The sequence below is a fragment of the Ptiloglossa arizonensis genome, chromosome 13 (genome assembly GCF_051014685.1).
Source record: "Ptiloglossa arizonensis isolate GNS036 chromosome 13, iyPtiAriz1_principal, whole genome shotgun sequence".
Taxonomy (NCBI): Eukaryota; Metazoa; Arthropoda; class Insecta; order Hymenoptera; family Colletidae; genus Ptiloglossa; species Ptiloglossa arizonensis.
The window spans coordinates 5,362,869-5,390,382 of NC_135060.1; the positions used below are offsets into that span (position 1 = coordinate 5,362,869).

Consider the following 27,514-nt stretch of genomic DNA (forward strand, 5'->3'; position numbering starts at 1 on the left):
ACTGTGTTTGTGCAATAAATCACAATTTTATAAGCAGAAAAATATTAATTTCTATCCATTTACATTTCTATGCTCTTTTCCTATTAAATTCTAATAATTGTAATTACAAATTTTGATGTAACGGTAAACAAGCGGTATTGCTCGAGCAATATCGAGAAGGGGAATTTGAAAATGCGTCTTAAAGCTTTGCACGCAATTGGTCGCTATCATCCACAGAGTGCGCGCGACGATGTAACGGTTTCTGGTCTGAGTGTTTCTACTCTTTCATGGCGCATGTCGTGTACGTTCAACGAGGAATAATTATCGCTCGCATTTGACGCAGTGCGTTAGTCTCATATTACAAACGGAAAAGAACGTAATATAGTGTCGCGTATTACGCGTTACGCTTTTCGAGCAAGTAATCCGTGTTAGTGCTTCATAAAAAAAAAACGCAGCGGTTAAGTACTACAGAGAAAACTTGACATTGGACGGCCATTTTGGCGTGTTGTTTCCTAATCGAGTGCTCTGCTCAGCATCGATATCCATCCATTTCAAGGTAAGTAGCTTTGTAGTTGTGGGTACTTTGGTAAACAAGCGATCACACGTTTATGATATTTTTACTTTCCGTTCTCTCATGTACATTTATTCTGAAAAATGTTTGCCTCGTTATATCGAGAGACAGATTGACTCTGCGCAGATGGTTTTACTCTGCTGTTCTGTTTTTCATCTTGTTCGAGTATGTCTGACGGTAATACCGAAGTGTCCTGAAATTAATGTCTTATCAAGAGACTTTTTAGTATGTTGAAATCATGCCACACAATTTCTGTATGATTAATATTAATTGAAAATCAAGAAATTTTGCGGTTGCTTGTACGTATACAAGTTATTCGAAAATGTTGCCAATATCTCAAGCCAACTTTTCAAATAAGCAAGTTACATATCTTCTTACCATGAATGTGGCACGTCTGATTTTCGTTTACAAAATTTATTTATTTAAAAATAATTTAATATTACGACTGCTTGTTTCGATTAGAAATTACGTAAAGATTACGAAATATATTGTACTGTTACAATATGGAGTAATTATTTTATTGATTTACGTACTCTACATTGTTCAAATAATCGGTTTTACAATATTTATTTTCTGTTTATAAATTAATTTTAGACATCTTATTCAATAATATATTTTACAGCGTGTTGTAATTTATTATGTGTATGGATGTATTGTGAAATCATTGTGTTTAAAAGAATATGTGTTCTTCAGAATTCAAATTTTTGATGAGCAATGTCATTAACGAATAACAAGAATTCTTATAATTTCTTGTAAGACTGAAGCATATAAAAACCAGTACTGTTCCAATGAGAATACATGTAATGTTTACACTCTATTGTAAACTTTCCAGTAGGTCATTTATATTTGCTGCCTGCCTTTTGTCCTACAAGTAATTGACTATTTAATTTGTGTCTGATAATTGTGAATTTAAGTTTTTAATATCTCATTATTATCGGTTACATACTAAGTAGAATCTTTAAAACAATTTTTGTATTATAAATTAATGGTTTATGGGTAAAAATCTTTTATAATAAAATAACTGTTCCTATACTTAACCATAATATATCAAAATACATATGGGTAACATTATAAAATATAAATTTAATAGATTTTCTTAACATTTATATTTTATTTATAAATAAAAATTTACTTTCAGGAAATAGATATACTTTATCATTTCCAAAATGATGACAGAAACACTCATGAATTCCAATCATGTCCTAAGTCCTTCTTTGACTACCAAATCAGAGATAGACAAAATGGACGATGTAGGTTGGAAAAGTAAATTAAAAATTCCATCAAAGGACAAACGAATAAAAACTAGTGTAAGTTTGTAATACTTTTTATGTACAACATTATTTTTATTACAAAACTTATATCTAACATGTTATTTCTACATCCTTGGTCTTTTTCATTTAAATTTGACTAAAAATATAATTGTATATATTTGTTTGCATTAGTTATATGTATTCATTTTAAACTACTATTAAGGAAACTTAAAAAATTTGTAGGATGTTACTGATACTCGTGGCAATGAATTTGAGGAGTTTTGCCTAAAACGAGAGTTATTGATGGGAATCTTTGAAAAAGGTTGGGAAAAGCCTTCCCCAATTCAAGAAGCCAGTATTCCCATTGCATTGTCTGGTAAAGATATCTTGGCTCGTGCAAAAAATGGGACTGGAAAAACTGGGGCCTATTCAATTCCAGTGCTAGAACAGGTATGCTTTCTGAGTATATTTGTAAATTCTACTGTTAAAATTGAGTTTATGTTTTTCTGTTCAAGTCTTATTTGCGTTAATATTTCTTATAATTTATTATTATAGGTTGATCCACGAAAAGATACAATCCAGGCATTGGTAATTGTACCCACTAGGGAGTTAGCTCTTCAAACATCACAAATCTGTATTGAACTGGCAAAACACATGGACATAAAAGTAATGGTAACTACTGGCGGAACAAACTTACGGGATGACATTCTGAGGATTTATCAGAAAGGTCTATATTTTAAACATACTCTTTTATCTAATACCTAATCACGATAATTAGGAAATATTTTTTTAATTATGGTATATCTGCATCTAGTGCAAGTAATAATAGCAACGCCAGGAAGAATTCTTGATCTCATGGATAAGAATGTTGCAAATATGGAACATTGTAAAATTCTAGTTTTGGATGAAGCAGATAAGCTTCTCTCGCAAGATTTTAAAGGAATGTTGGATCATGTAATTTCTAGGTACATTATGTATTCAAATAAATAGTTTTAATTAAAGAATAATTATAAGTACTCTGTTATACTTATATCTGGAGGTTAGAATTGAAAGAACGATTTTCTTTTTATTAAATACATTTATATGTTTAGATTTCCGCATGAACGTCAGATACTGCTGTATTCAGCCACATTTCCTCTGACGGTGAAACAATTCATGGAGAAACACTTAAGAGATCCATATGAGATTAATTTAATGGAGGAACTCACATTGAAAGGTGTAACACAGTATTATGCCTTTGTTCAAGAACGACAAAAAGTCCATTGTCTTAATACGCTGTTTTCCAAGGTAAGATTATTTTTTACATGTATTCTGTTTTAGAGAATTTTATGTAACATGTATCATTTTTTTTTTTTTTATATTGCTTTTATCTAGTTATATAATACTATATTTTGTTTTTCAAGTTGCAAATAACACAAAGTATAATATTCTGCAATTCAACGCAACGCGTTGAATTACTGGCAAAGAAAATAACAGATCTCGGTTACTGCTGTTATTATATACACGCGAAAATGGCGCAGGCACACCGAAATCGCGTGTTTCATGATTTCAGAGCAGGGTTATGCAGAAACTTGGTAAGTAATAACAAATAGCATATATAGATGATTTTAGAGTAAATACAATATAAATTCATTATGAGAATATTTCCCAATCTTTGTTGAACACATTATATGTTGGATGTATATAACTTTTTTTTGTAGCTGCTCTCCAATAATCAGAAGTGTTATATGTAGTCATTTATAGTGACTTTATATGACATCATCTCTATAATTCTTTGATTGCCTTATTCTATTTGTTTGCCAAACTTGTTTATCTGTAACATTGTAACAGTTTCTCATAGTTCTCAATCTGTCAAGTTTGTCTGAAAAAAATAGTTGCTATCATTCATATGTAGCATGATTTTGCAGCTAGTGCAATTTCTATAAACATAACATATTGAGCATTATTGAGCATTATTATAATAAAATCAGGTTATTGAGACAATCTCAATAACCGTATTTAATCATTCAGAATCATTACAAAATATATATATATATATTTTTTTTTTGAACATTTTATGTAAAGGATTTTAATATTTTCAAGTTGTATTACCTTCAGTTGTAATATTTACTACAGTAATAAAGTGTGAATAAAGTGTTAAAGAAAAACTAAATTTAGATGTAAAATCCCAAATATATGATTTTTGTATATCTACAGGTGAGCAGTGATCTATTTACTCGTGGCATAGACGTACAAGCAGTAAACGTCGTAATCAATTTTGACTTTCCAAAAATGGCAGAGACATACTTGCATCGTATTGGCCGATCAGGACGATTCGGTCACTTAGGTATAGCAATTAACCTAATCACATACGAGGACCGTTTTAACTTACATCGTATCGAACAAGAGCTTGGAACAGAAATTAAACCTATCCCGAAGGTAATAGATCCAAGTTTGTACGTATCAAGACCAGAAGACAATAATAGTATGGAAGAGGTTAATGTGTCCAAGTAGTTTCGATACATCGTCAAGATGAAGTTTTACATCCGCTCAAAGAGTTTAAAGTGTAAAATAGTGATTGTGACTCGTACATGTAAGGCATACATTGCTATGCTTTGAACTCATAGAGTGAAATGTTGCTTCAATCTCTAATGAATTGTCTGGTGTGATTAATGGTGTATAAAGACAAAACAGTGCTATGAACTTTTAGATGAAGAAGTGGTCTATATAGAAAAAAAATTGAAAATTTCAATTAACATCATAGTAAGCAGCAGAAACATGAATTACTTGTAAATAAGGCATACTGAGTATGAAACAGTGAACTCAGTGAATGAAGTGATGCGAATGCCGGTGCGAGTCATTCTTTGTACATAAATACATATAAATGTACATAATCTAAAGTGCGTCAGAGTCAAGCCATTATCAAGAGCACAATATGTAAACAAGTAATGAGTAACATAATAATCATTGCATTTTACCGCAACTGTAAATATTACATGAAGAGTATCCATCATTCTAATAGTAAATTTTTATACAATGGCTTCATACTTCCAAGATTTTTTTTTGTTCTTTAAGGAAAAACGTGATGGCATGTGTGATTTAAAGGAGAAACAGCAGAATGGAAGCAAATTCATACTTGAACGCTGTTTATGAGTATCCGAATATTGTATATTAATCCATGTGTCCATTACTTTTGCATCACCATACTTACATATAAATTCTCCTTAAATATACAATTACAAATTCTAAATATTATATTGATCTTAATATCTGATCATGGCTTGATTTTGCTACCTGTCAATGCTGTCATACAACTCTGAAATTCAAATCACTTTTCAAAAAAGCAAGATTTTTCTTTCTGTAAAGCAGTAATAGAAACCTTTTTTTTAACTTAATCTGATTTTTTTTACGAAATCGTGATTGAGCGTCAGAGGTTGTAAAATTGACTAGTTTTATATAATTATTTTTTATAAATAACTGGCTGGTGGCATTTGTGTCGATGTTAGGGATTCGATGTATGATTTCTATTAAATATTTATGTGTCTGCTACAAAATTGATACATCGACTAATGTACGAGTAATGAAATTGTCTAGCAAGGATTCTTTATTACTCTTAAGGCATATTTTAGGTAAATCTACAAAAGTAAAGAAAAGTGTACATAACATAGCATAATGTACCATTTTCTGCGACAGATAAAATAACTGCCAAAATATAATAGGACATCATCATGGAATCCCTTTTTATTCTTGGTTTTTCTCTTTGATACCGTGTACATGTTAACCGTACAAATAAAACAACGTAAGGACACGTAAGAAATGATTTTGAATCAAATTTCTATTACACTGTTAACATTCTTGTGAACAAAAAGTGCACCACCAGCCAAGACGACCTAGGTTTATGGAACGAAACGCGTATACATTAATAGGCAATAGAATATTTCATATTTGAAGTAAAAAATTTCAATGAGAGATATTAATGAAAGTGATGAAAAACGGTTTGGAATGCTTTTAGACTTATAATATCAGTTTTTACGGATATTTTGCATTACCGGTGGTTGATAACAGGGGAGATGTCTTATGACGAGAAAAAAATTGACTACTGGAACAGAAAGCACGAACATTTGAAATTTTCCTACGAAGTAGGTATGAAAAGCCAATCATGATTTTAAATGTCCATTGAGTAAAACTGGACGGGACGTTTCTACATGTATACATCCGTGAAGAAAAATGTTAAGCTTTCGAATCAGTATATAGTTCCATGTAAAGTCAGGTATAAAATACACTTGGTTAAAATGTTTGACTTCTGATTTAGTGTTTGATATAGATGACACATAGTTAACACAATCACTAAGTATGATATTACGCGCCATACATTGGTGAAATACGAATATTTGATATGAGAATTCTATGCACTGACTTGTATGCATATCAGGGATAAAGCGAGAGAGATTGTTTTCTTCATTGTTTTGTTACCCGTCGCTAAAATTACGAACGTGTTCGTTAGTGTTCGGGTAATGCGTCTTGCACAAACATTTTATAATTCTATTCTATAAATGATATGCGGTAAAATTATTAATCACTGACATACGGAATATCTCTCTTGTGTCACCATTCGAGCACGAATACTGTGATTTAGTATTATAGTATTAAAAGCATTAAAAACCGTTTTTCGTGCTAACGCAAATTATAATTTGATACATACGATGTTTCAATATTGGAAAATATGTCTGTGACACACGAATTAGTGTGTAACGCATTATCAATCGATTTACACTTTTTTGCCAGTTTGAGACGAATGTGATCTGAGAATACGTTAATGTAAGAAATCTCAACAATTGATCGTAATGAAAGCACGCATCGTATTGTTGCGAGAATCAGGCATTACGATGCTTGAAGCGATAGGAGAAAGCCAATTGATAATAGAGGATCAGTGTGCGAAACATTTTTTTTCTGCATTGGAATGTACATTCTGAAGCGGAAGAACGAAATAGTTACAAAAATTGGCAGTGATTTATCGAAATAATTACGTACGTAAGCGTTGTATTTATATAACAGTTTAGAAACAAAACACTATTTAGTGTTTTCTTTGTGGCTCTATCTCTTATCAATTATTACGTTCTCCTCATGTGCGATGTTACTTGTCAAACAAAATTTTCACCAATTAGATATATTTGATAAAGTAAAATCGCATATGATTCTGTTCTACTGTAATATTATAATCATTTTTGTCTCATATTTTATTTTCTCGATGCGGGAATACGTAATTCAATAAGTCAAACAGTATTTCGGATGTGTCAGTTCTAAAACAAATACTCTCCTGCATATTCACCACAAAATTTTGCTTTTGTGTTGTATGTTTGTGAAAGTTATTAACGGTTCTTTTGGCGAAGTTGTACAGACTAGGAAAGTGATACCCTCGGTGTTACTGAATTATAATTTGAAACACCATTAGATCCGATATGGAATCTATTTTGTGAAGTATATTTTAATCAATCTTTAAAAGAGTCAAGAACGTGCCAATGGAAAGATCATAAAATTTGAACAAATATTTACACGCATTGCATAGAATCGGTCCTAATAATTTAACGTTCGTCGCAGTTACTTCGTAAAGTATTATGTACACGGATATTTGTTTATTTATCAGGTTTACAACTATTGAATGTTAAAGAGACGAACTGTGTATCGCCAGAAAGTTCATTGAGGTTTCTAATCATGGAAATGTCGTTATCATATTTATCTTGACTCTTTTTAAAGAATGGTATTCATGCGAGATAAAAATATAAATTTCTAGTAGAAGTTGGGTGATAAAAATTGCTGAATGCAATGCTATGCGTATAGACTGGAGGAATCTATATATATGTGTGTTCGCGCGCGCGCGTGTGTGTATGTGTGCGTGTGTATATATGTGTTTATTTCATTCTATGGTTAAACCGATAAGTAATTTTAACATCAAAGTTACACCATTCTCCGTGTTTACGTGGAATTTGAATTTTTTCAAAAATGTATGATGTGTATATATATATATATATATATATATATACACATACATACATTCATACATACATATATACATGTGTCGAAGGTTGCTTATGCAAACGATCGAAATGATTTTGTTCTCGAAAATCTTGTAAGTGGTCCCTCATGTCTGTCGCATAGATATACATTTCCAAGTGAAGTTCCTGCACCTCATCTTGGAGAAAAGAATACCCTTGATGTGGAAACAATTTGCGAAGGCACCTTTATGATATAAAAGTGCAATGTTGGAAGCGCTGTGTTAACATCCGGTTTAGTGGTACATATATATTTATATATGGGAAACCCTTACGGTCATCATAAAGGGTTGTATTAACTTTTAAATATATACGATTAAATTCGTATAGGTGAAGGAAAAAATGAACAACTTTTACGAAATTGAAGATGTTACGTTGACGGTTTCGTACCTTCACCATAATCTGCATTGGTTCACACCAATGCAACGAGCTGCATACATATATAATAATAATAATGATACATTTTCACAGCGTAAGGAAAACTATTGGCCTCGAATCAACACCCCAAAAATATTTTGAAGCTTAGGCAGCTCGTTTGAGATATTGGAATTCGATCTCCAATAATCTATAAAGAATCTATTAAAAAGCAAGAAAAAAAAAAAAACACGAAAAAAGAACAAAAAAAAAAAAAACGAGAATTTGAGTACAAGAAGTACCGTCACATCAAATCTAATAATGATCGTTGTGATTTACTTTCAAAGTTCCATTTTATTTCCATGTAATGCTGAATGCTCCACAGAGACGGTACATTGGAAACGTAATTACAATCGTACATCATTTTCGTATCTATAAACGATGCAAAAAAAATCCTTTATGACGCGCTCAAACAAATCGGTTTATTTCCTGACAAACAAAATTGAATTATGAACTCTTGTAAATGCAAGTCGCACATTACTGTGGACTTGTTTTTTAGTGTTTTATATGCGAGTATGTACACTTTAAGATCTTGTGATTCGTATAGCAATAAAAAGTGTTGTGCATTATAAAACACGTACGCGGTATTGGCCGACTTGCATGAAAATTTACAGAAGCGAAGCAAGAAGAAAAAAGAAAAAAGAAAAAATACAAAAAACAAAGAAACGTATGATCTCTGCAAGATCGTATGTGTTGATCAAACTTTTTTTTTATCTCAGAGTTTTAAGCATTTGTGTAACCGACACCCTATATATTTGTTACACGTTCGTCGAAATTTCAAAAGTTTCACGCGTGCGAGAACAAAATTTCAAAAAATATCTCTTACTCTCCAGGAACGTAAATATGTTTATTTGTCAATTGTGAAGATAGGTTTGTGCCCACATCACGAAAAAGAATCTTTTTTTTTATTTTGATTTCTCCGAGCACAGACCCGATCTGATTGAAAACGCATGTCAATGAATTTGTTTTCAAAAGGAACAAAATAGCAAAGCAAATTTGGTCCTTAATAAAATTTCCGGTTCAGTATACGACGTATCTATTTTTCTTCCCGGCATCCTGTTAATCGAATCTTATTTAGTTTAATTTTCAAATAATTTACTATTATTTACGGGTGATCGTAAGGTAAAGAAAAGAACTAAACAATTTAAAGAACCAAGTAAGTATTATTTAAACCGAGTAAAGTACTCGTTACTCGACGTTTTCGATGATAAAATAAATTTTCAACAAATTGTACAAGTTGGACATTCGGTAAAAACATTGTATTACTTTACATGTTGTATTTTGTCCCAAGTAAATCGTCACGGTTTTCTCTTTTGACGAGCGAAACGAATTTTAATTTCGACCACTTGTTCGAAACGTTAAACCGACTTTCGGTCTATAAACGGTAAATTGTTGCGAGTTTTGCGAATGTAAGTATTCGTCGATTGAAAACGTTCAATAACCGTCGTTAGTTTACAGCACTTGGAAACGGATAATGGAAAATATAATCTCTGCAGAGAAATCATAAATATTGAAACGAACCATGCAAATAGAATCCCGTTCTTGTAATTACATTCATCTATCTGTATAGCTTAATTGCGAATCTCGGTTACGGATGATCGACATAGACCATAGTACCAGAGTGTATAAAATATGTGATCAAACAATTACTTTCGAAAGTGTACAAAATGGTCGCAACAATTTTTTTTTTATTACTTTCGATAGGTAGGAATGAAAGAAATTTTTCACAGAATTATCCAATCTACACCAGAGATTGTCTTAATTGGTTTTAACGGAACCGTATGTTTTTATCTTTGCAACGTAGAGGGCGCCAAAAGGAAATTAAATCCATATCCACTATCTTATTTTGATTTACATTAGGACTCGAATCGTTTTCAATATTTGAATTTGAATTTTTCTTTACCAAGGTGAAATAATATTATAATTTCTCCTTGTGGAAGTTAAAGATATTTACGCACACTCTTGTGTATATTTTCAGTACAGTACGTTATTTTATCGTTTTTATTCAAACGTGGATTCGTCGTGGATATTGTTCCTATTTGTTTTTAATTTTCAATGTTAAATGAAAATTAATCGCTGAACGAAATTAACCCCTAAAAAAAATCGTGTTTCATTTTCACCAAAAAAGAAAAAACGAAACGACCTTCCGAACAACCTGATACTTTAATCACTGTTGTTTCCCGCCAAATTTCCGAATATTCTTGCGATAAAAAATTGAACGCTACTATTTCTGGAGGCGTTCGTGACGCGACAACGGTACAAGCTCACCGAATTCTATCTCTAGTAATTTCACGAGTCACGAGTTCACTGGATGCTACCGTTCCCCTTTAGGAAGTAAAGTAAAAAAACAAGGGAACATCGACAAGGAAAGAGTAGTCGCGATGTTATCTCGATCTCGATCGTGAAATAAAATTGGCTCGAATAATGCTCCGACTCTTGGTCATTTCTTACCAAATTTGAATCGAATCGAATTAAAAATATACATTACAATTGCCTTTCGATCATCCTCCCATTGTAGAAGGCACGGAAAATTTTCCGTATGTTCAAAATGCACAAACAACGTATCAACTTGGATACTTTCTTTCTTTAAGAAAAAAAAAAAAAAAACAAGAATTCGAGTACAAAAAATCCATAACGATCGTTGTAAATTTACTCTGAACGTAAATCTTACTTTCAAAGTTTTCTTTCTCTCGCAAAGTCCAGGTATCGTTAATGGTAAACTCTTCGGTCAGTTGCACCAACTGTGTGCACACCACGCTTGCAATCCAATCGGTAAGGTACCGTACGATTTCGTTGTAGAGAAGAGAAAAGATTCGATCGTTGGTCGCGCGAAACGTAATCGGGCAATTTGTATTCCCGCGATCTGTTGAACACCGCGTACATACTCGGAGCACGCCCGAGCGCGTTTCGTAACATCGATTAATCGGCACTGTCGTCGAAGAAGTTGGTTTCTCGAATAGGTGGAAAGACGAGTCGCGAGGGGCGCGCGTTATCGCGACAAAGATCGCGACACGTCGCACGTTGTAACCGGGCAATTAACGTCCCCCCTCTGTCCCTGCTTGCCCCCGGACGGTGATAAGTTTTCGCTCCTCGATCATACTTGTCCACGCTGGCCACCGTAAATCTACAAAACAATCGCATTAGCGGGCGTAATGCGCGCGTGTCGGGCCGCGTTACATCGTACGGTCGGGCGTGCTTGAAAAATGCAGTAAGCCGGCCAAATCCTGATAGAGCCCACAGCAATTCGATAAACCCCTCGGCAAAAATCCAGCCGGAGGCGGCTGTATAACTTTCGACGTGTTCCTTTTTTTTTCTTTTTCACTTCGCTCTCGCCCTTCTGGCTTTGATCGGGGTAGTATTCCGTGTGAAAGAACGAGCCGGTATGGAGCCAGAGACGGCGATGGTGGTGATGGAGAATTCGGGGTCGGAGTTAGAGTGGAAACAAAAGGGGGAGGGGGCGGCGACGATGGTTGAAAAAAGGCGGAAGCGGAGTTTCGGATAAGAATTATACTATCGGGGTCTGTTGGCGCGGCATGAACGACCGCTATTGATTTTAAGTAATCGCTTAAACAGCGTCAGTGGCCTGTGTAACGGTGCCATCGAGTGCAACCGACAGAGACGCGCGAAAGCTCTCCACGGGGGTTCCCCGAGAACTTTAAGCCGTGGAGAAACCGACGCGGTTCTTACCGCGTCCCGTCTTTCCGTTACTTTGCCTGCCCTCTGCCCTTTCAGCTTTCTTTACGACGTTTCTCTTCTTCGCGTAAGCCCCCCCCCCCTCCTTCTCCTCTTCGCTATTTTCCCCCTATCCGCCACCTCTACCGAACCGTCCACCCTTCCCGTGCTCCGTAATTCCTTCCGTATCGTAAATCGATAAATGCTCGAAAGCGGGATCGCAAGTGCGCGCGGGAAAATGGAAACGCGCGAGGGCCTCCGGGGCTCGCATCCGTGCCAGCAGGACGAATCGCGGGGCTCACACAGGTAGATCCAAGGAACGCGTCGGACGACCACGATCGAACGCGACAGAAACGTCCTTACCGGGGTTAGAGGGGGCGGTGGAGGAGGCGGTTGTTCTTTGATCGTGCACAGAGGCAAAGGTTCCACGTCCATTAACGGTGCATTTACACGTGGCGGCGTACGATGACGAGGACGACGACGACGACAGCGACAGCGGCAACAACGACGACGACGACGGCGGCGGCATCGGTGGTGAGACACGTGTATTGGTTTTGGACGATCAATTACCTCTAAAAGGTCCTCCGGGAGAAAATTCGCGCACAGTTGGGCCGGTTGCGCGTCCTTCGTCATCTCTGGTCGCCGGTGTCACCTTTACTCCTGTAGCCTGCCCCGTCCCTCGCCTCGGTTCCCTTCCCCGCCCCTGCGCCAAGTTCTTCGACCGAACCTAACTTTCCTCTGCGAAGGAATACCCTCATTTTCCGTATAATTTCCACGAGAGATGACAGACAGAAAGGGAAGGGGACCCTCTCCCCGTAACCAACCCCCCCGCCCACCCTCTCCCCATCGCGTCTTGAGTAGGGGACAGAGAGCCGGAGAAGCAGGCGCAGACTTCTCGAGAGCGTAAACGCTCGAGTGAAGACAGCGTGCAAGAAAGGGGCACGAAAGGAAGATGGAGAAGCGAACGAGCGAGAGAAAGAGAGAAAGAAAGAGAGAGAGAGAGAGAGAGGGATGGGGAGACGGGTGGAAAAACAAGGGTAAAGCGACTTCTCTCCAGATCCGATCGTAGAGTAGCCAGAAACGAGGAGAGTCCTCCGGCAGTTGACGGTGGCCGATAGACGATATCGTGGCCGGCACCCGTTAGCCCCATCGTTGGCGGCCTTTTCTCTTTCTCTTTTACCCCTGGCGCTGCTTGGCTGTTTGCCCCCTACTCTCCGTACCCCCTGGCCTCACCGACCCGTAATCTGGCAGTGCATTTAACCACTTTGTGAAATAGCCGTATATCTCGCCGCTGTGACGTAGCATTCGATACGTCGAAAAACGGGAGGGTTGGAGGGTTGAAGGTGGCGGCAGAAGGGAAGGCTTCGGCGGGTAGGGGAACGGGGCGAGGGGCGAGGTCAGGAGGCTTCCGTAGGAAAACGTGGAATAGAGGTTGGTGCGAGCGAGCGGCGAGCGGCGCGGTGAGCGGCGCGGTGCGGTGCGGTGCGGTGCGGTGAGGTTAGGTGCGGTGCGGCACGGTGGGGTGGCGCTGGTAATGTTGTGCGCGCGCCCGCCGCCGTGCGCTCCGGCGTGTATCCATTTAGAGGGGTGGAAAGCGCCGGCACGAAGGTGGGGTTGCCCGTCGGTGGTGGTAGGAGTGGAAACGATCCCTACCCGAGCCGCTATGGAAAGCGCACGAGCTGTCTGGCTGGGAGTGGCGGGGGTTTCGGCGGGGAGGTCGACGAGGGTGGGTTTGCAGGGAACAGCAGGCCCGCGAAGGGGGTGAAGGATGCTGGTGGATGACGCTGGAGGAGAGGAAAGGCGCCGTAAGGGGTGCTCGGAATCACGGTGGTGGTGTGTACACCCTGTATATAGTCTGCCCAGAGTGGAAGAAGGGTGCGCCCTACTTCGCGTCGGCGTTTTCCCTCCTGGCAGTGTGCAACGACGTACCGAAAGAAAGACAGAGAAGGCGGGAGAGGGTATCTCTCCGGTTCAGTGCCGGGCTTTTCATAGTCTCTCATTTCACGACGAGCGTCCGCGCCATCGGTTCGAGTGTTTCGCACGTTCGTCGGAAATAAAACCGGAGGCTAAAAAAAAACGGAGATCACCTAGCACGGACAACGCCTCGGGCAATAGCAGTGAGAACGCGCGCGCGAGATACACACACAGAGAGAGAGAGAGAGAGAAAGAGAGAGAGAGCGAGAGAGAACGAGAGAGAGAGAGAGAGAGAGAGAGAAAGAGAGCGAGAGAGAGAGAGAGAGAACGAGAGGGATATATAGATAGATGGATAGAACGACCGAGAGAGAGCGAGAGAGAGAGAGGAAAAGAGAGTAGTACGGTTTCGCGAGTAATTCGGGTGTTCCGCGGTTATCTGTTGTTCGTGGTGCGACGTAACGACGACTACGACTACGAGCACGATTACGACCACGTATACGAGGAGTCGTCACGACCGGGGTGTTACTTTCGACGTCGTTCCTCGGAGTAGTCGGCGCAGCACGGATAGTGGCACGTTGATCAACGCGTTTACGTAAGAACGCTCGTGGTGTATGCCCTGCTCGTCGTACCTACCGTATGTAACCCAATGTGCGCGCGCGCGTGTGACAAGTACCGACAAATACGGGAAAACCAGACAGGAAAGAAGACGGTGGTGGTTTTCGTCGATTCGCGAGTTCGCCGAAAATAGTCGTTCGCACGGCAGCGTGGAGTCGTTTTCGGTGGTGAAGGGTAGTAGACGTAGTCGCGCAGTCATCGGAGCCGTGCCAGGAGGATTCACGAATGGACGAGCCGAGACCACTTAATCCCAACCCTCTCGTTTGCATAATTAGCCGTGGTATGCTGCAAGAACTACACGGGGAGAAGGGCTCGCGTAAACTTTGCTACAAAGGGTGAGGCGACGATCGTGCCGGATACGCGACGCGAAAGAAACACATCGACGCCGAGGAAAATTGAACGACCGTAGAGCGAACAACGGTGAACCCGTCTCGTCGTACGAAAGGGATTTTCACCGTCGATCGAACGGCGAACGGACGGAAAAAGAAGAAGGTAAAAAAGAACGAGGAAAGGAAAATGGGCGCGAGCGCGAAAGATTCTCTCGACCGTGCGAATACGTATCTCGCTCGTTGACGCGTCACGCCGAAGCTCTGGCATCCTCGAACGGGACACACGGTGTGGACAACGTTTACCGTAACCAGGACCACCGTTCGACAATAATAAACAACAACCTCGTCATGGATATCTCGGTGTTCTTGCTCTACGCTACGACGTTGCTCGGCATCGTAACCAGCGACAAGTGCGCGGAGGAGTGTTCCTGCAAGTGGAAGAGCGGGAAGCGTACCGTCGAGTGTATAAATCGCGCCCTGACCAGCATACCGGAGTGGGTCGATCCGGAGACCCAGGTGCTGGACACCAGCGGCAACGACATACGTACTCTCCAGAGCAACATCTTCGTACGAGTACGGTTGACGAATCTACAGCGTCTCTACCTACGCGAGTGCCGTATCGACCGAATCGATAGCGAGGCACTGGCGGGCCTTACGAATCTGGTCGAGCTAGATTTAAGTCACAACCTATTGACCGTGGTCCCCAGTGCCAGTTTCTCGGACACTCTGTTCCTCAGGGACCTCGTGCTCTCGAACAATCCCCTACGGAGGATCTATTCGCACGCCTTCACGAACACACCGAACCTGGTCAAGCTGGACGTATCGTACACGCAGCTGGTGGAGATCGAGGCGAAGGGTTTCAGGGGCCTGGAACTACTCGAGAGTCTCAAGTTGAACAACAATCTGTTGACCACCCTTCACCCGGGCACCTTCGAGCCGTTGAACAAGCTGACCAGCATCGAGCTGCACGACAATCCGTGGATCTGCGATTGTCATCTGCGCGAGATGAAGATGTGGTTGGTGAAGCACAATCTACCGACCCTGCAGGCGCCCCAGTGCCACGAGCCGAAACAATTACTGAACCGCACCTTCACCGATCTCGGTGTCGACGATTTCGCCTGTCTTCCGATACTCTTGATAGCCAGCCGTTACGCCGAAGCGACGATAGGCGAAAATGCCAGTATCGTGTGTCGCGTGAGCGCGATACCACCGGCGAAGGTGAAGTGGTATTGGAACGGAAGGCTGCTGGCCAACCATTCGGCGTTCAGCAGTTATCAGAAGATCCTGATCTTCGAGGAGGGTCAGTTTCGGAAACGGAGCACGTTGGTGCTCACCAACGCCCAAGAAGCGGACTCGAGCGAGTTCTATTGCGTGGCGGAGAATCGTGCCGGTAGCGTCGAGGCGAATTTCACCCTTCACGTGTCCCTGAGAACCGCCGGGATGTCGACGCTGGGTTCCGGTCAGATCGCGGGTATATCCGCCGCGTTGGTCGTGTTGATACTATTGATACTATTGATCATTCTCGTGTTGTTCATACGTTTGAGAAGAATGCCGTTGAAGGACGTGAAATCCGCGGTGCCGGCCGAGGGTGTATCGGGTGACGGTAGCGGCGGTGACAATAACGAGAATCCAACGTCCGCCGCCTCGACCACTCGTCGTAAGCACGAGGAGATCGAGACCACCTCGTTCGGCGTCGAATCGAAACCACCGGTGTCCTTGAGTCTCAGCTACGTACAGAGACCGCAGACCGCCTCGTTGCAGACCACCGATAACAACGAGTACGGCTCGATCGGACGTTTCGACGATCAGAGTCAACAGCCTACGGTGATGGTGGCGCCCGGTGCTTGTTTCTCGTCCACCACCTCGTTGATGCCGATCGACAATCCCGATCTGATCAGGGACACGCGACGCGGCTCCGCGGAGGACATCACCCCGTACGGCGGGGCCGATTACAGCCGTATGGAGATGGTGGACGACGCCAAGATCCTCTACTCCAGTTGCATGTGGGAGGCGAGGGACGCGTGCAGGACATCGGTGTCGGTCAACACGTATCCGTCGAAGGAGGCGCTCGCCGTGGTTGCCCCCATGGCCGAGCAATTTCCGCCCGGCGCGAAGCAGATACGCGTCTGGCAGAAGGGAGTGCCGGTATTGCCGCCGGTATCGGCGTTGAAGCGTGTTCTCGGCTCGACGCGCAGTTCACCCGACGAGGGCTACCAGGAAGGGACCGGGACCGACGTCTAGGTACCGCTGCTTCATTACTGCGACGCCCGGCACCGTTACTTGGAGCTACGTAGACGCCACCAGGACGACACCGACTGTTGAGAGACGTCCTGTCCAGTGCCGGACGAGCGGTAGTGAACAATACGATTCGATGACTCAAAACTACGAGAGAGAGAAATCTCCCATCGCGTGTAACCGATGGGACGCACGTACGTCGAAACCGTCACGTGGATTGCGTATACATAAACATATAATATATATATATATACATATATATGTACCGATATATGTATACGTATATATATATATTATACATATATATATATATGCACATATATATATACATATATACATATATATATATATAAAATACAAGTCGTACATATATATAGAAAGAGAGAAAGAGAGAAACGAAAGGGAGAGAGAGAAAGAGAGAGTGTGTGTGATCGATGAAACGGTTCGAGATGTTCCGTACGCGGGGCTACATACGGGAATACTACCCGTGCATACATACCGTACGGGAATGGGAAGTCGTCGAGCCGACACCAGGTGGAAACGAACGTCCACTTGTCGCGAGATTTACCGTACAGTGGTCGATGAAATAGTTGGACGTGTCGTCGTGACTAATGCACGGAACACATAAAACGAAGAATCCGTCGGGGACCGATCGATGAAACCGAATTGCCATCCGCCTGCTCGCGAGGAATAATGCTCGACGCGATTATTCGAGGCGTTCCGTGTGCACGAGGTACGAGAGGGATCCGACGTTCTAACGACCGGAAGCGATGACGCGCGCCATGCTAGAGAGGAGCCCAACGTTGATCGTCGTTCGGTGGTCTCGCCAGCACAATATTGACGGGTAATACTTTCTATAACGGCTAAGTCGAAACGCGGACAGACGAGAGAGAAATGAAAAACGAACGAACGAACGAACGAACGAACAAACGTAACGGAAAAAACTAATAATAATAATAATAATAATAACGATAACGATAATGAAAATAATAATAATAATAATAATAATAATAAATGAATAATAATACGATAATAATAAAGACACACACACGTATATAAGAATCCGGTGAACTTGTTCCGCGCACGTAAAACGAAACAAGCGAACGTTGATAATGTTAAAGGTATTACCGTTAAAAAGAGAAAAAAAAACAGAAAGAGAGAGAGAGAGAGAGAGAGAGAGAGAGAGAGAGAGAAAACACATGTTTCTTAAGATAACGAACACGAAGACTGCAGTGCATGTTCCGAAGGATGTGTAGATAGACTGATGCGGGAGGATAATTTCTATTGCCGTTTGTTGGCCGCCGTATACATATATATCGTATATGTACGTATGTATATATCCATGTGTATGTATATACATATATACATGTATACGTATATATAAATACTAGACGTGGATTTTCTAGTCAATTCGGAGGATGTAATTAGACGATTAGAGAATTTGGATAACGGATGCGAACGCGCGCGACACGACGTACGCGTACTTAACGGGGGTACGCGTCGCGATATTTAACGGGGGAGGCGCGATCCAGGGTGTAACGCAGCGCGCGAGAATCTAATAATTGCAATTCTTCCCCGTCGTGCCCGTGACTCGGACGTGGTCGTTTTTAATTTTAATACGCACGAATCACCCGTGCGACCGATCCGAAGTCGCTTGGGGGTGGGGGTGGGAGTGTTAGGGGTAGGGAGGGATGGATCGGGTGGGGGGTAAGGTCGAGCGAAAATCGACCTATCGGTGGCTACGCGATAACGAACGAGCGCGACGCACGAGCCGATATTGTCACCTCGGATAGTTATTGACGTTCGTGTTTCAGACGAAAATTCACGGAAACGATAGAGCGTGAAATATGACGTCGGGTACACCTCTGGTTCCGCCGTCGCAATTCTCTTGACGGTAAATTGATTTACTTTGCCGCGCGTTAGACACCGTTCGGAATATATCCGCGTAACGACACTGCCTCTTTCGATATCGATTCACAACGTCATCGAGAAACTTCGGCCCGACGAAGCGCGTTGTCTCGCGAACGCGCGCGCGTATCTTAAAGGAAAACAAAAAAAAATAGAAAAAAAAACAAAACAACGACGGTTCGATTTACGTCGTACGATTTGCTCAACAAGAGAGAGAGAGAGAGAGAAAGAGAAGATTCGCGTCGTACACCCCGGCCACGTGTATCCGTCGTCGGAGCCGAGATCCGCGTCTTTTTCCATTTCATCACTTTCCTTCGTTCCGTATCGAGCCCGTGCCGGAAACTGATAGAATCAATTACACAAGACTGTGTAACAAGCACACGGGAAGCCCGTAAGCCAATTGCGAGCGAATATAAACTATTGCTCAAACACTGAAACGAGGAGCTCGCGATTGGTTGGCCGGCTCATGCCTCGCGTTAGTGTCTTACGTAAGTGAGTTTGTGTGCGTCGATCTGGACACTTGGCGGTAAGCGGTAAGCCAAAACGCCAATTGCGAATATCGGTCGGTTATCAGCCTCTCTGTGTGTATGTGTACGCGTGTGTATGCGCGCGCGTGTGTGTGTACGCGCGCGCGTTCGCTTATTTGCCGAATGCGGTTCGTACGTGTCTCGAGTGTGTCTCGCGTGTGTTTGTACGTGGACATACATACGCAAACATGCACACACATACACATACACGCACACGTGCACACATCGTCGTCATCGTACCTATATATATGTCTATGTGCACGAACGTGTACGTTAATATGATTGAAAGTGTACCGTGCTTCGGTTGCATTCGTATATGTGCGCGAGGGCGCGCGCGCGCGCAACCACGAGGGAGAGATCTAGGGTGAGATAGCGCATGCAGTGTGCAGTGCTTGCAATTGCTACCGATTGGTTTATCGCCTATCGTTCAGGCCGGTTGCTTTTCTCTGCTCAATGATCCCCAGAAACCGTTCGACGTATCCGTGATGAAGTAGAGAAACAATACACGAAAAATGAAAGAAAAAACGAACGAATGAACAAAAAAAGATACATACCTATACGGTCAGATACACCGACGACCAGTCCTATCGAATCATATATATTTTACTCGGGTCGATAATACGTGGTACAGGGTGGAGAACACGACAGGACACGTTTCTAGCGGTCATTTTATTCGCCAACGAACGAGCCCACGGGTTTATTGGTTGTTTCGCGAGCGGTATTTTGAACGAATCACGGTAATCGTACCGCGAGCACGTGACACCGGGACAGTGGGAGGGGGGTTTTTTTTTCTTTTTTTTTTCGATGAAATTCGCCCAAAACGATTCTCTTTCCGTTCTTCTAATACGGTCTCGCACGGGCTCGACCAAGATCGACGATTAGCCGGGTGGACCTGCACAGGTTTAGGGGATGCTCCGAATCACCGATTTTACGAATAGCACCACACCACAGTTCCTACATGGTCGCCCATTTCGGCGCTGACCGTTTCCAGGGTAGTTTAACGTCGATGCCCGAACGAGTGTCCATAAGAAAGTCGTATACGAGTGGGTCGAAGAATTTAGGGGTTACGGTGTTCGCGATGGACGCGAAATTTCGGTGGTGATGGTCCGCGCATCAACCTTGGCGGTGAGATACGGGAAATTTATTTCGTTCGTGGATATCAATTGTACTCGTAATAGGATTTGTCAATACGCGCCGGATAATCTTCCGATATTTGTTCATTTTGTCGATAGACTCGTATTTCGATGTACGAAAATATCAATTTCGCGACGAGATTACGGTTAAACGATCGGTACACCTTTTTTTACCGAAAGTCGAAACAAACTCGAGACTCGAGCGTTCGTATCTGTTTCGTCTCATTATCGTCAAGGTCGATTCACGATACACGAGTGGACATTTTTTTGTCTCCTTTCGCGAGTACCGTATACCTCTACATTTATCGATCTGTTGTTTTTTTTTTCTTTTCTTAACGAATCTGTACAGTGTACACGCAAACGCGACCGAATTAATACGATCGCAGAAGCAAGATAACGTTTCTTACGACGCGATAGTTTATTAACGTATCTTATTAATAATCTAATTAATACCTCGCTCACTGTTACCTTTTATTAAATCTTCTACGTAGTCGGTCGTACTTCTTCTTACGCTTGGACGTGTATCGTTGATATTTTTATCTTCGTTCCATATTTCGATTAATTGTTTCTTTTGACTCGACGATCGATGTCAAATATTTCTACAGCGTACGGACGTACAGTTTCACGAGCGATCGTAGTAATTCGACCCTGTCCGTAGATTCTTCTCGATAAATAAAAAAACGAGGTTATTAACAGTTTTCCAAGCCCGATGAACCGAACGTAGTCGAATCGATGTTTTCAGGGAGGTTAAATCGTTGACAAAAAGTCTTTCCCTCGATCGTGTCTCGAACTTCGGTTCGTGCGATTCGTGAGCATTGGTAATTATACTCTTTGTTCGTCGACGATACTCGCTCGGTTCCGTGTGACCTACAAACTATACTCGAGCGAATCCGAAGAAACTAGGGACTTTTTGTTCCGCTCTTTTCACCGGCGCGAAAACTAGATTACCCGCGCGAGAAGCAGATACAGAATGGTCGATTTGCCGTCTTCTTCCCTTGGAAATGCGCCGTTAATGCCGCCACCGGAGGAATTTATGCCCGTGTACGTCATCGTTTAAAGCGTACCGAGAAAACGAGGTGTGTGTACGTGTGTACGTGTATGTGTGTTTTATCGTTGATAATTTCGTATTCCGGGAGGTTTTCGCGTTGACGTAGACCGCTGCGACAGCGGTGTTCCTAACGAGTGTTCCGTTCCTATCAACGATGTCTACGATTTCGTGGGTATTTTTACCATTTTTACCGATTCGCCGTGGCGTTCCTCCTCTTCTCCGCGTTCCTTGGTAATAAAGTGCTCGAAATTGTTGAAAATTCCTCGGGGATCGTGCGCGAGTACACCGAAAACATAGGCCGGAATAGGTTATGTCGATCGTGATTGGGCCACGATCCAGAAAATTTCTTGCTACTTACGTGCGTTCAGCTACTGGAGCTCAAATCGGAACGGATTTTATTCCATCGGATCGAGCACTCGCGTTTCCAAGCTCTAAAGTGATTTCGCAGCACGAGCAATTGTTCAGATTCAGGTAAGAGGAAAAAAGAAGTTAAGAATTGCGCGGGCGATACAATAGCGTTTTATTTCGAATTTGAGGGTAATACACAATGACCTAAAAAAAAAGAGACAGTCGCAGCACGTGGTGGTAGAGAAAAATATAGTTAACGAACGTCCGGTCGTGTCGCGAATCAACCTCGTTGTACGATACTCGATGTTTATTCGTTTATTATGAACGACAAATGAATCTCTTGCGTTTGCTCACTATTTTCCGGTATATCTGGTATATTCGGTATATCCGAATATATCTACGCTTATCGATAAAATAATTAAGAAACAAAGTAATCACGAATTTTTAAACAAGTTTACTTATTTATACGCGTGATCGATTCCTAACCACAAAAACAGCACGTGTTTTTATAAATACCGTTTACCGCGTTCATCGTATCCTGAAAGAGCTTTAACGAATACAGATAGATTATCGACATCGTCTACACGTTATATTATGGTTTTAATACAAATGTCACTCCTTGGAAGCTCCACGTATCGTACTTACGGAAATATCGTTGTCTTTGAAATCTTAAAATCTGTGATCTTGAGAGATCGATATTTTATATTGCAGTACGATTCGCAAAATATTATCGTCTATCAACTGTTTCTACTTTCTTCGTATCGACGAAAATAACGGAGATATTTTAGATTTTGATGTTAGACGATCCAGTCTGTCGAATTTGAAGCCAAATGCTCGTTACGAATAATAAATTAATCGTGACTTCCGTTCTATCGAAGAACGCTTCTCGAGAGTAACAGATTCGAAACGAATGTTTTTGAATATTTCTTGGATGTATAAATCCGTTTTAATCGGTCTTACCGAGGAGTCTAACTAAATGCAAAAGAGCTTGGAAACGTATTTACGTTCCCGAGAAACGTCCCGTAAGACCAAAATTCTCTTTGAAGAGATCAACGTAGATTTGAAACATTTCCTTACGTATTTTCAAGGCAGAAAGTGTTCGGTTCTTGTATTTGGCACAATCTATTACACACATACACGCACACGCGAATGAGTAAACACGAGATGTTTTACAATTCGTGAGTAATTGCTTTGTTTTTTCTTCTTCCTTTTTTTTTTTCCCATACTTTTTATCGGAGAGTGTACACGGCACGAAACTTTCGAGATCCCGACCCGATTCGACTCGAGCATCGACTCGGTTGCATGACTTTAAAATTCCTTTTTTCATGATTCCTTCTTCGTGACTTTAAAATTCCTTTTTCGTCGGTTTCAATGAAGCGAAAAGAAATCAAGTAGCAAGAGGTCGCACGATACTAACGATGAATAGCGTCGAAATAAGGCTACGAACTCCTCGTATTTTATATTTTCTTCGAAGCACGATTAAAAATTAAGCTCGGAAAACGGTATAGAAATCGGTATCGTTGTTTCCAACGAATTCCATCGGACCATGCGGCATGAAATATTTCACCGACCCGGTGACACGAAATAAGAATAATTATCTGTACGCAAATTGAGCTCATAAATCGCGATGCTACAATATCCACTGTGACGTATACTAGAACCTCCGTTATCCAAACGTTTGATCGATGCTCTATTACCGGACTATCTTCCACCGTGTTTTCGTTCGATCGGATACGCGCGTGGAAACATTCACGAAAATATTTTCCATTAAAGATACTTATGTCCAAGATGGACGTCGTTGCGTTTGGAAATGGAAGGAACGCAGACACAGTGAACGTATGAAAAAATTCATGGCTATTCTGTCCGTGGAAGGGACACACGGAACCCTGGAAACTTTTTAACATTGCGCGTTCAAATTTGTTTTACTTGGTCGAAAATGTACACGGTCGACGAGTAAAACTGACACTAGAAATAGTATCTGTTTCGTTCGTTTGTCTCCAGGTCGGTTCGTACGATAAAAGTTCCACGGTTCCAATCGACAACACAAATTCGATTCTCGATTCGATATATATATCGATCCGGAAATCGATCATCGTGTCGAAAATTCGTAACGCGTTTGTTTTTATTTCGAGTCGTCGTTCAACGTACCCCCACCCCGCAGCTACGACAACGTTCGCACGAGGGCGGGGACCGCGGGGTTTCATTAATTGTAAAATAATGATGCGCGCGTCGCGCGTTAATGAATATACGGAACGGCTGAATCGGATTTAATCCGGGATAGGCTGATCGGCAAAGGTTCGGTGGGCAATATTTCGAAACGCAAACGTCACGTGGAATGGACCCGGACGCGGTACGTTGATTCCTCGGCGACGACGTCACGTTTTTTTCGAAAGTCGAAAAACCAAAGCGACTCTGTACGCGGGAGCGTGTACATTCCACTCCAGATGACGCGAAAAAAGGGGCTAATTTTTCCGCGTATCTCATCACCCGACAATATTTGCGACCGTGGAGATTTTTTAGAATGGAATTATGCCCCAGTATCCGCGATCCGTACTATCCACCCTTCCTACGATTGAAAAGACGAAACAGAAAAACAAAATGGAACCGGGAGCAAGAGATCCGCGTTTAAAGGGACTTTTTCGGGAGAATACGTTCGGAATCTTTTTTTTTTCTTTCTTTCTTTTTTTTCTTTTTTTTCTTTTTTTTTTTTTTGGATCTCTGCCGCTACGAATCTCAGACACAATGGCGCGCGGTCACAGCGGTAGCTAATGAACATTCACAATACAACTCTCCCGATGTTACTGCCTACAATATTGCGATCCATATCATTTGAGCGGGACAAAAGCCGACAAGCTGGGCATGCTGACAATGAACCGTACCGGAAAGATATCGCGCACAATTACCCGAAGCCTTATACACTCAGAAGGTTAAGAGAAATATTGCCTCTTCATGGCCGACTCGAAGTAACGGCCATTTCAATTTTGCGATCGGTTTCTTCTTACGTTGCGCGTACGTTCGGAGCAGAAAGGATTCTCGTATTGAGAAAATAATTGCGGTAGATATATATATATATGTATGTATATATACATATATACCGGTACGGTGAAACGTACATTATTCGAATGGTTTAATATTGAAACGTTCTACCGGAACAGGCCAGAAACTCGTGGTTATTTTATTTAACCCATGGAAGAGAGAAATAATATATATTTTCCATTAAGTGAAACTTTGGTCGGACTTTACAACAACGTTTATCAAATTTTGATAAATATTTCGAACGTTTACTCAACTATCCATCCGTGTACCCTCTTTTCCTCTCCGTTATTGATATTTCGATTATTCGTGTCTGAGAATCATACGAATCTTCCTTTATACGAAACGACGTGTCTCTCTGTCAATTAGAACAACGGTGGTGTTTCCCGTGCATAAACTATTTCCGGATAAAGTCGCGCGAACGTTGAATCGTGAGAAACGTCGGAAATCGAGATCGAGGAAGAAAGAGATTTCGTTAGATTTTTCGTTGTTAGTCCAGCTACGTTGACTTGTTCTCTCTTTCGCGAACGAAACGTTACATTTCTAATTTCATCGACGGAAACGTGGAAATGAAAAACAAATTTTAAACGAATTTTTCCCTTTCGACCTTCGGTACAATCAAAAATCACAAACGAGCGAAATTTATTTAAACACGAGAGTAGCGAGTCGTGTACTTTTCCGTGCTAGTTTATTCGCGAGCTTCTTTTTATTTATGCGCAACTATTCAAAGTTTTTACACGGTCCCTTGTAACGCGGCTCGTTAAATTTCAGTTGTTTGTAGCTTCGTAGCGGTAACGAAAACGTTTTAAAATTTCCCTCGAAACGGGAGTAAAATGATCTCGAACCGATCTAACGAAAAACCGATCGTTTCTTTATTTTATTAACGTCGAACCGTAAACACACAACACCCTTCACCGTTCTCCGACTATTTACGCGATATTCATTCTGTACTTTTACGCGCGTGGTTTAATTAAAAAAAGTTCGGTGTTTCAAATTACAGTGAATTTATTACTCCGAACGTTTACGATCGAGGAAAAAAAAAAGTTTGATGGGTTGCGGAAAATATATATATATTTATTGACAATTTTATAACGGTCGCGCGAGATATTCGACGATTATTCATCGTTCGCTGATAGAAAACGAAAACCGTGACGGTTAAAATTTATAACTTATTACGCGTAATGTAATAAGTTGTTCTTCGCTCGCGATACAAACGATTATAAAAGCCACGACGATACGAAGCGTGTTTTCTCTTCGTCGGGGAGATTTTTATGAAATTATTAAAGGTAATTGAGTGGTTGCCATAACGCGCAAAGGAAATACCGAGAGTTAGGTCGAAAAATAAAAAAAGCACTTTTTGTTTGTTTTCAAGTTACTTCTATATTTCGTTCTTCAACGGGACATTCTTTTAAGCCGTTTGTATGCGCGCAATTTTCGAGCGAGTGTTTTCTATGGAAGTAACGAAGTCAAGACAAAAACACAAAGTTTGCAGAAGCATCTTTGTTGTTGACGGTAAGATATCGAGTCATAATCCAGCTCTCTGGGGCAACTTCGCTTTAGCAGTATAACTTATAACTGTCGTTAATTTTAAAGTGCAAATTTGCACCGTTCATATGGGGGGAGAAGTAGTTCACAGTGAAAGAGGTCGCGTGGGAGCGTATCTTGATATCGACTACTTGATTTTTCATTTAAATATCACCGTACCGCGGAGAAAACTTACTCCGTGGGAATCAATTTTCCGAAAACTTGAATTACGCCGATAAGTGACTCCTCGGTGAGAAATCTATGGAATCTCGATAAGAAATTTTTATCGAGAATGTAGTTTTTTAATTAAAACAGAGGTGTCGCGTACGGACGTATCTCGATCTCGTTTACTTCATTTTTTATTCGACAATCTCGCGCGATTCTCGATCAATTTTTCAATCGTAATTAACGACAAAGGTCGCTCGTGTCGATTCGAAAATTTATGGTGTTCGTAGAAGGAAGTAATTTTCAATGAAACCGAAGGAACGCGAACGAACGTATAATACATCCGCACAGTGATTACTTTCTTTACGTTTAGCCTGTTCTTGTTTTCTAGCTAATGCAATTACGCGCCAAAACGTACAAATTCGTGCAAACGTGTAAAATTGATTTTTGTCACTGTTCGTTCGACGTTCGAACTCTTGGAAAACAAACACGATTTTCCGGATCTCGTAAAAAATGAAATTCAATATCAGAGGTTTCTCAGAGAACGAATAGTGTGCAACATTTCTCTTTTGTTAACGATCGACTCAACGAACGTTTTACGTAAAATACTTTGGCAAATTGAAAAAAAGGAATAAAATAAACGTATTCTTTGACGAGCGATATTAAGAATAAAATTCTCGGACGGTATTGAAATTTGGAATTTTATAAGTGCAAGTAATCGAACTATACTGTCCCTTTTTGGGTATTCCTTGGAAAAATAATTTTCAATATCGTAGTTTGTACAATTTGTCCGCATGGTTCGTTCTTCGATATTTTGGAT

At 41.2% G+C, this 27,514-nt stretch overlaps 2 protein-coding genes and 1 long non-coding RNA gene across 6 annotated transcripts in view; all 3 read left to right on the top strand.

The window, feature by feature from the left end:
• The first annotated feature begins 267 nt into the window (after positions 1 to 267).
• Positions 268 to 9,274, top strand: Me31b (ATP-dependent RNA helicase me31b). 2 transcript variants are annotated; one of them, XM_076325861.1, is made up of 8 exons: positions 268 to 535; positions 1,689 to 1,857; positions 2,044 to 2,250; positions 2,356 to 2,527; positions 2,615 to 2,765; positions 2,892 to 3,087; positions 3,204 to 3,374; positions 3,997 to 9,274. In XM_076325861.1, the coding sequence occupies exons 2-8, from the start codon at positions 1,717 to 1,719 to the stop codon at positions 4,291 to 4,293; spliced, it is 1,335 nt and encodes a 444-aa protein (XP_076181976.1). In that variant the 5' UTR covers positions 268 to 535; positions 1,689 to 1,716; the 3' UTR covers positions 4,294 to 9,274. The 2 variants fall into 2 exon arrangements, with proteins under 2 accessions (XP_076181976.1, XP_076181977.1); XM_076325862.1 differs by lacking the exon at positions 268 to 535 and adding an exon at positions 596 to 727.
• A 5,498-nt stretch (positions 9,275 to 14,772) lies between these two features.
• Positions 14,773 to 17,217, top strand: LOC143153813 (leucine-rich repeat, immunoglobulin-like domain and transmembrane domain-containing protein 2). Its single transcript, XM_076325390.1, has one exon. The coding sequence runs from the start codon at positions 15,122 to 15,124 to the stop codon at positions 17,012 to 17,014; it is 1,893 nt and encodes a 630-aa protein (XP_076181505.1). The 5' UTR covers positions 14,773 to 15,121; the 3' UTR covers positions 17,015 to 17,217.
• A 193-nt stretch (positions 17,218 to 17,410) lies between these two features.
• LOC143154074 (uncharacterized) overlaps positions 17,411 to 27,514 on the top strand; it is a 52,150-nt gene continuing 42,046 nt past the window's right edge. Inside the window, exons 1-2 of one of the 3 annotated variants that reach the window (XR_012993980.1) lie at positions 17,411 to 17,852; positions 21,865 to 22,095. This is a non-coding gene — a long non-coding RNA (uncharacterized LOC143154074). The other 2 variants (XR_012993979.1, XR_012993978.1) reach the window with 2 other exon arrangements.